Raw genomic sequence first — 9,257 nt, 5'->3', positions numbered from 1 at the left:
AAATAAGTCTCAAATTTTTGAAGTTTTTATTCTGGATAGGCACTGCCTGAAATAAGAAAGATCCAGAAAGGTAAACCGTTTGATCTGTGGAGTTCCTCATTCCTAAAGATAAAGTGAAGAAGTTGTCTGTTTAATTCTCATTCCTGAAGGGCACAGAATCTGACTCAATCATTTGGCCCGAACATTATGTTTGTTTTATACTTAGGTGTGGCCAAAAGCAGCAGAAAAGCAAGCAACCCACTCTGAGCTCTCCAGTTTATTAGATGTGCCCCTATAGTTTTTCTCACCCCCACCTATTTCTATCAATTTTTCCTAGTAGGCGGGTTTTTAGAACTGTCCCTCCTTTTCAAACAAATGCGTATATTTTGAGTTGCCCCTGTGAATGCATGCAGCTCCCCAGTATTGTGTTTATAACTGATGGATTCCCTTCAGTGATGAGACAGGTTCACAGGTAACACCAGAATTATCCTTTCCCCGGCCCTCCAAAGAAAAGTTGGGCCCCCTAAGTTGATGATGTAGGAGTGAATTTCAGGGCATCCAGAAATGAGTGTCCTTCTGGGGGCAGGAATTGAGTGCAATTGGTGGAGATGTCTATATGTTCCTGTATGTAGAATCTGAATTCCACTCCCACTTCAGAAAGGGGCATTTTACTAGATCATAATTATCTTCCATTTGTAGAAGACAAAGGGGTCTGGAGCATGTGGGCATGGAGATGAGTAAGCTTTTGCAAAGCAGAGGAAATAGTTAAGAAAGATGGCCGTGTTCTTCAGGAATGTCTCAGCAGGTCTTTACTTTGCAGGGCAGAGGAACAAAGCACTACGGCCTGATTGTGGTGGGACATTCCCTAGGGGCTGGCACAGCTGCCATTCTGTCCTTCCTTCTGCGTCCCCAGTACCCATCACTGAAGTGCTTTGCGTATTCTCCCCCAGGTGGGCTGCTGAGGTAAGTATTGGGAGACAAGACCTAAATGGGCAATTGGGGAAGTATAGATGCATGTGCACCGAGACAGCTGATCATTATTATGTCTTAGTTGCCCTGGGGTACATCAGTATCAGGGCCCTGTTGTGCTTGATGCTGTATTGGTAAATAGTAAGTGATAGTTCCCACCCCAAAGAACAGAACCATGAAGAATGTTAGGTTTATAAAAGATGACATTGCTGTTGGTTGATGCTAGCAGCCTTGCTCAGTCTGTCCTGGTTTTGGACCTTAATTATGACGGCAGGTGAATGCTGTCCTGAACATTCATAGTATCCGTGAAGTCACATGGCAGATCAGTCTCCTGTCCAATCCTGTAGTCTCATCCTGTTAACTTAGGCAGGTGTGAGCCACAACCAAGAGACTGAAAGCACTGAGGATATGCTTCTCTCCCCACATCCTCCACTGTACAGTGTCACATGATGTCTGGACACTGTCTGCCATCCATTTCAGATGCATTTGCAGTAATCTATCACAATGCAAATACTAGATCTGGTCATGTGACTTAAATGATATCTAAGGAACATTAACCATCTTCAGTCATGGAGAAGAAAGATATCCCTACAGCAGTCACAACAGTTACTATGAATGGGCTTTATAGTAAACTGGTGGAGATCAACTCCTATAACAATCACTACAGTGAAGGAAGGGGTGCCCTTCCAGTGTCCTGGAGCCATACCCATCATAGTAATCACCCTGGACATTGACCTTCAACACCTGTTACTGTGATAGCAGCCCTCAAGTAGCTGGAGGACCGAGTCCTCTGCAGTGCCAGTTGGAGACATTGCTCACCACGGTGAGCCCTGAGGGACTTCCATTGTTTAACTATGAGGATCTGTTCCTGGCAGAGGTCCCTTAGATTGTGGTAGACAGTAGCCGCAGTCAGGCTTTTCTGTGAACCTGTGAAGCACTCCATAGTTCTGGGAGGGGCCCTCTGTGCCTTTTTTTTAATCATTATTGTTCTGTCCAAGATGTGCAAGGACATCCAACAGTCCTGTAATTATGTTGGCCTCTGGCTGTTATGATACAGTCTGAAAGTCAGGGTGAAGTAAAGAAAGTGTGACTGTACTTCAAGAACTACTCCATCTTCCCCTGGGCCTGTGGAAAGGGATGTACGGGTGTCCCACAGAAGGGGTGGCACTCTTTGTCCTTTAACAACCTGTAGTGTTTATCCTGTAGGGTGTGCTGTCCCTCCTGTCTCTCTGTGTTCAAACACTTCCATTCCTAAACTTATGCGGGGCCTTATTCAGGGGGCAGGGCAAAGCAAGAACTGCGTCTCCAAGGTATGGGCTTGGGTCGTGTATTTCAGCCTTGTGTTACAAGAGCACAGGGTGGTAGCCCTCAGTAACAGAACTTGTGGCTTGTACAGCACCACAGCTCAAATTCAGCCTTTTGGAAATCAAACCCTTCAGTGGCTGAAAGCAAATTGGCCGTGGAGTGCACTTGTCTGCTAGTGAAATCCCACTTGCTTCTTCTTGGATCATGTTTCTCTTCCAGTGAGGATGCCATGGAGTACTCGAAAGAGTTTGTGACTGCAGTGGTGCTTGGCAAAGATCTAGTCCCCAGGCAAGTGGAGAAGTCTCAGAATTCCTCACTTCAGTATCTGCTTGTCCTATACCGAAGGCACTTGTTTCTGTTTCTGAAAACCCTCCAGATCATATCTGTCTCCAGTTTCCTCATTTACCTGTCCTCATGTGCTTCTTCCTTGTCCCTCTCTTCCTAGTTACCTGTATTGCTGTATCTTTTACCTGGACACCTATATTGGTGTATCCCACACCTGTGTGTATTGGCATAACCCTCCCCTAGCTCTCAGTTGCCCGTATGAATGAAAAAGGTGAATATCCTGACTGAAATAATGTTCACTGTGGCATCTGACATAGCTGTGCCATATCCCTGGTTACCTGTGCCGTGTCATCTCACACCTGTGTGCTGTCTTGCCCTGGTGTGTTGTGCCGTGTCATCTCGCACCTGTTTACTGACTTCCTGGTTATCTGTGCTGTGTCATCTCACACCTGTGTGCCCTCTCCCTGCTTACATGAATTTGGAAACCTCACACTCTTATCTCCTGGAAGACATGTGCTAATGGATAGGGCATGGGAGTAGGAGCCAAAAGAGCTGAATTCTATTTCCAGCTCTGCTGCCAGGTCAGTGTCTGATCTTGGACAAGTGGCTTTGCATGTCCATGTCTGTTTCCCCATCTTACAGAAGGGGATAAATGATACCAAACTGCTTTTGTAAAGCACTTTGAGGTCTATGGAGGAAAAGCACTGTGCAGTGCTAAAGGTAACTGGTATGATAAGAGCTTTGACTTATGCATTGTCTCCCTGGCGATCTATGTAGTGGTGTCTCACACCCTTGCAGCATCTCATCTCTGAACCCTTTTCCTGGCACCTTGTGTTGTGAGGTGACACTCGTATGTCATCCACTTGTCATCCCCTCTTGTCTCTGCCCATCTCTCTGGTCATCCGTATTGTCACATTTCGTGTCTGTGTACTATCTTACCAGTTTGTTTGTGGTCTGTAACCAGGTGTATTAGATGATCTGTCACCTGTTTGATGTTTCTTGGCTCATCTGTATTTGAGACATCTGTTATACCTCTGTACCATCTCTTATAGTGTTGTATCCTCTCTTTGTTTGTCCTTTCCCTTGGTTTACACTTGACACAATGCTTACATCTTAGTGGTCACCTATATGGTTTTAGGTGATACCTGTTCTTCCTTCTCCCAGGATTGGTCTCTCTCAGCTGGAAGGATTTCGCCGGCAGCTTCTTGATGTTCTCCAGAGAAGTACCAAGCCTAAGGTAAGGAGATTTAATTTCATGTGGTGTTAAGAGTCTCAACAAGTGTTCTCATGCAAATATCTAGAGCAGATGAATCAGCAGTGTCTTCAGCTGAGTCTATTTACGAGTTCATGCTCCAATTCTAAGTAATTGTCTTAAGTAAACCAGAAGCCTTAGTTTTGATGCCAAGAATTTTAAAGGTGACCTACAAAGGGTAAAAATGTAGAGCCTGGACACACTCCACATTTACACTGGTGTGGATGTGGAGCAGGTGGATGCAGCTTACATCTGTGTGACTTACTCAAATCTGGCATCAAATTCCCCCATAAAAATTGGGAGTAAAAGTACATAAGTGTAAGTTAGGCAGACAAGGTTCCTTGGGTGAATTTGATATCTTTTATTAGACCAACCCAGATAGTTGGAGAATAGTTATTAAGCAAGTTTTCAGGTTCAAAAACCCTTCGTCAGGCTAAGGAAGTTTCAGCAGTTGGTGTGTGCTCTTCCTGGATGGAATGAAAAGTAAAGAAGCCAGGGGCTGGGCTGGGGAGTCAGTTGCCAGGCAGATTATAATGTGTCAAAAATCCAGTGTCTATATTTAGTCCACGATCTCTAGTATCCAGGAGGTTGATGAAATGGAGTTCGTAGGCTCGTCTCTGGGAAGTGTTGTGTAAGTTATGCTTTTATAGGTATTTCAGAGTCTGTAGCTGATTCTGGGATAGCCACTGGCTTCAAATAAACAGGCTATTTCCTGGTCCTAGTACTTTATGTACCACCTAGTACTTTATGTACATTGGTGTACAAAACCAACTGTAAATAGCACTGGAAACATCTGTCCAGGCCCAGAGTTTCTCTCTTTTTCTTGGTGTGTAATGAATTTTTCAGACTTTTGTTTGCATCAATTACACCTCTGCTTTTTTATATTGGAAATCTGGATCTTGTCTTAGAAGGTCCTATGGGTATTTGGAACTGCTAGGTGTATGCTCTCACAAGGACCAGGAAAGTGAGACTTGATCAGTTGAGAGGGAGAAGGGGCTCCTGTACAGAATTTTTAACATTTTGTTTTCCTTCATTTTTTGCCAATAATTCTTAAACTTAAATGTCTAATAAGCAGTTATGAGACAAGATTTCTTTTTAAAAGATTCAGCCTCCTTTCACTTCAGCTGAGGGTTAATAATGTTCCCACTGCAGGTCTGTGGCCCCTTGAAGGAAACATTCAGCAGAAACAGGGAAGATATAAGATATTACTATTTTTTATGGTTAAAACGGGTTGTGGGGGAGGACACCATTTTTATGCATCCTGATATAGCAAACAAATGCTCAAGCCCCACACTTTCCTTTGCAGATCATTTTTGAAGTGCTGGGCAAGCTGCTTAAAGAAGCCCAATAATGGTGTGCTGTGAGATGATCCTGAAAAACACATGCTTTCCCTTTCTCTGTTTCTGCATCACACACTGGCATTTCTCAGTCCCCTTCTTTTTCTCTTTTTGGACAGTGGCGAATAATTGTGGGTGCCACAAAGTGTATACCTAAGTCAGAGCTCCCTGAAGAGATAGAAGGGAATTCCGTGACCAGTAACCGTCTCTGGACCCACCCCAGCGACCTAACCATTGCCCTGTCTGCCAGTACACCACTCTACCCACCCGGCCGCATCATCCATGTGGTGCACAATCATCCTGTTGAGCAGTGCTGGTAAGTAGAGCCGGAACCACCTCCATAGTGTAAGTCACTGTCAGGTGGGTGGTGGGGTGGCACCTTTGGCTTTGGAAAAGAATTCCACAGGACAGCCTTCAAGAAAGTGGCAACATTCCTTGGCTTGTCTGTAAGGTGCTGTTGTCTGGCACTACTGTGTGGTGATTAAGTTCGTCCTGTGAAGGAGGGAAGGAGGATCTTGCTTCGTTATTGTCTGGTTTTGGATCTTTGGAGTTGTGACACGAGCAAATGTGGCATTACTATCTCATCCCAGCCAGGGGGTAGGCAAAATACAGCCTATGGGCCATGTCTGGCCCATCAGTTGATCCTGTCGGGCCTGCCAGCAGCTGCTAAGAGCCTAAGGAGGGAGAGCTGTGCCCTGCACCACTCTGCTCTGCTGCAGCTGGTGCTGGGCTAGACTGTGCAGCATGCAGACTTCTCTACTCCTCCCCCCCACATCCATCTCTCCTTCCATCTGGCTTCCTGTTAGTGCTGTAACGTCTTGGCACCATGGTCACCAGCAGCCAGGCCTGCATGGGATGGGGTGCAGTGCAGTGTGCCAAGTAGCCATCCTGCCCACCCACCGCAATGAGCTTTTGTCACCGCTCAGCTGCTAGGAAGCCAGTCCATGCTGACTGCAGGGAGGGCTCGGCACAGGATAGCTGCCCCCAACTTTCCTGGTGCAGCATGGCAGCAGCAGCTCATTGCGGTGGGTGAGCGGGTTGGCTATTCTGCACTGCATTGCTCCCCATTCAGTGTGAGCCCAGCTGCCAGCAGCCATGCTGCCAGCACTGTGCAGCACCAACAGGAAGCTGGGAGGTGGGGCAGGGATGGATGTGGCAGGGTGGAGGAGTCTGTGCACTGGCCCCCAACTTTCCTGGTGCAGCATGGCAGCAGCAGCTCATTGCGGTGGGTGAGCGGGTTGGCTATTCTGCACTGCATTGCTCCCCATTCAGTGTGAGCCCAGCTGCCAGCAGCCATGCTGCCAGCACTGTGCAGCACCAACAGGAAGCTGGGAGGTGGGGCAGGGATGGATGTGGCAGGGTGGAGGAGTCTGTGCACTGTGTGGCCCAGCCTGGCCCTGGCTGTGGAAGAGCCAAGGTGCAGCCCTTCCTTCTCAGGCTCCCAGGGGCAGTTGACAGGCCAGGTAGGATCAACTGGCATCTCCCTCTTCCTCCTCCACCCCTGTTAGCCCTCAACAGTTCACCAAAACTCCTTAAGTGGCCCTCTAAGCCAAATAATTGCTCACTCCTGCCCCAGGTCCACCCTTAGTTCTATTTTTCTGCCTCCCTCTCTCATTATTTCCCTTTGGCCACCTCTCTGCCTCACCTAGTATCCCATCTCTGTCTGTCTGTCTTGATAATTACTCCTCTTGCAGTTGCTGTGACCAGGAGGATCCCACATATTTTGCCATTTGGGGGAACAATAAAGCATTTAATGAAGTGATCATCTCTCCAGCAATGCTGCATGAGCACCTTCCCTATGTGGTCATGGAGGGACTCAACAAGGTAATGTTGAGCCGCTGGGTGAAACTCAACTGTGCAGATGCCCAATCTAAGATTTTTGGAGTAATGAGAGATAAATATAGAAGATTTAGGATGATGCTGACAGTGTGAAGTTCATGCCTGGGGAAGGGTAAGAACGAGGGAGAAACAAGGGTCTAAGCTAGTAGAGCTCCCACTCAGCTCCACACAAAAGCTGCCTGCTTGTTGGAGAAGCCAGAAGTCACTTGTTGGCATATGGCTTCATTAACTATTCAAAGGCATGTATTACAGTAATGCGTAGAGGCCTAATCCAATTCAGTGTGTTGTTGTAATAAGCCTAGTACTTGCACGTGATAAGACATGGTATGGTTCCTGCCCTGAGAGTTTCCAGTCTAAGCAGATGATGAGTCAGAAGAGGAAGAGAAATAGAGATGTCCTCCAATTTGTTCATGTCAGAGTTGGAAACAGAACTTGATTTTTCTGAGAACCAGTCCAGCGCTTTGGCCACCAAACCATGTTGCATTTCCCGACCAACACCATGCAACTCTGGCCTTGGCCACTCCTGGGTTTCTATCTTCAGGACCTGCCTGTGCCAGACCCTGTCTCCTGTGTTCAGGGTGAAATCTAATCAGCCATAACTTTTGTGGGTCAGCAGTAAATAACTTGAAGCTGTGTGAGGCTGTCAAGCACTGGCTAGCAGTATGGAACCACAGGAGAATACCTGACACCATATTATGGGGGCACTATTGGGTATCTCGGCATGTCAGGCAGCCAGAAGTGTTTCAGAAGTCACATGCCCCGACTTGCAGCCCCTGCTTGAGCCAATGAGATGGAGGAGAATAAATAATTCAATTTGGCACTGGTGAGGCCATCTGGTGTATTGTTTAGTTTTGGGCCCCCCACTACGGAAAGGATGTAGATAAATTGGAGAGAGTCCAGCAGAGGGCAACAAAATTGGTGAGGGGGCTGGGGCACATGACTTCTAAGGTGAGGCTGAGGAAACTGGGGTTATTTAGTCTGGAGAAGAGAAGACTCAGGGGGGATTTAATAGCAACCTTCAGTTACCTGAAGCGGGGTCCCAAAGAAGATAGAGCTAGACTGTTCTCAGTGGTGGCAGATGACAGAACAAGGAGCAATGGTCTCAGGTTGCAGCAAGGGAAGTTTAGATTAGATATGATGAAAAACTTTCTCACTAGGAGGAAACATTACCCAGACACGCTGTGGAATCTCCATCCTTGGAGATTTTTAAGACCTAGCTAGACAACCTTGGTTGGGATGATCTACCTGGGGATGGTCCTACTTTCAGCAGGGGGTTGGACTAAATGACTTCCTGAGGTCCTGTCCAACCCTTATTTTCTATGATTCTATGAATACTAGTGCATGTAGAAAAGTGTTCCAGAATGGGTCCACTGTAAAAACAATCTCCCCCCCCAAACACCCCCCCCCAAACAAAAAAAACAAACCAAACCAAAAAACAAAACAACCCTCCCTGCCCCGCCCCCCCTTTACCTGTGTATTACAGCTTCTGGTAACCAGAGCTTTTACCCATGTCTCATGGGCCCTTCTAGTTTGAGGTTGATGAATGCCAGCCTCGTGGATTACCTCTTCCCTACTAGATTCCTAGCAGGGCATACTGGCAGTGCAGCTTTCATATCAGTAGTTCTTTAACAATTGCGTGTGATCATAAGGTTTTGTTTTTGAGCTGTTTTTCTAGGCAAAGGCTATAGATAAGAAGCAAATCAAGGGGGTGGGGGTGGGTGACTGTCACCGGTGAGAGCTCAGCAGAGCAAGGCTGATCTCTCTGTGAAGGCATTACTATTCCATTGTTCATTTTGAATAGGTCCTGGAGAACTACAACAAGGGCAAGACTGCCTTACTTTCTGCAGCCAAAGTAATGGTGAGTCCCACAGAAGTGGATCTCAACCCAGAGTTGATCTTCCAGAATCAGCCCTTGCCCAGCGGGCCTGCAGTACAGGTTGGAACTGGAGCCATATTAGCAGACAGAAGGAACAGCAGCATCAAGTAAGGATGTGACTTAATTTTTTTGAAAGATCTGCTCTGAGCCTTTGGAGGGGTTATTGCCTCCAGCTGGGTATTTAGTTGGTCTTTGAATGCTTCAAGTAAGCTGTGTGTGAGTAATAGATTTAGTGACTCCTCAAGTGGGACGTATTTCTAGGATGGGGGTGTCAAACATATGGTCCACAGGCCATATGGTCTGGGACGTGGGACTCAGACTGGTTCTGCACACCACATGCAGTGTCTGATGTGCAAGCTGGAACTGGCACCACAGGTGCTGTGTACGGCCTAGGGAAGCCTATGTGAACCAACAT

At 46.9% G+C, this 9,257-nt stretch overlaps 1 protein-coding gene across 1 annotated transcript in view; it reads left to right on the top strand.

Moving 5' to 3' along the window:
- DAGLA (diacylglycerol lipase alpha) overlaps positions 1 to 9,257 on the top strand; it is a 47,375-nt gene that overhangs the window by 27,679 nt on the left and 10,439 nt on the right. The window contains exons 14-19 of the mRNA XM_025206945.1: positions 800 to 942; positions 2,473 to 2,541; positions 3,703 to 3,775; positions 5,247 to 5,443; positions 6,822 to 6,951; positions 8,768 to 8,949. Coding sequence (XP_025062730.1) covers positions 800 to 942; positions 2,473 to 2,541; positions 3,703 to 3,775; positions 5,247 to 5,443; positions 6,822 to 6,951; positions 8,768 to 8,949 — 794 coding nt within the window. The remainder of the gene's footprint in view (positions 1 to 799; positions 943 to 2,472; positions 2,542 to 3,702; positions 3,776 to 5,246; positions 5,444 to 6,821; positions 6,952 to 8,767; positions 8,950 to 9,257) is intronic.

Source organism: Alligator sinensis, unplaced genomic scaffold, assembly GCF_000455745.1.
Source record: "Alligator sinensis unplaced genomic scaffold, ASM45574v1 scaffold437_1, whole genome shotgun sequence".
In the NCBI taxonomy this organism is placed as follows: Eukaryota; Metazoa; Chordata; order Crocodylia; family Alligatoridae; genus Alligator; species Alligator sinensis.
Note: the sequence above shows the minus strand (reverse complement) of the source record. Positions and strands in the feature narration are given on the sequence as shown.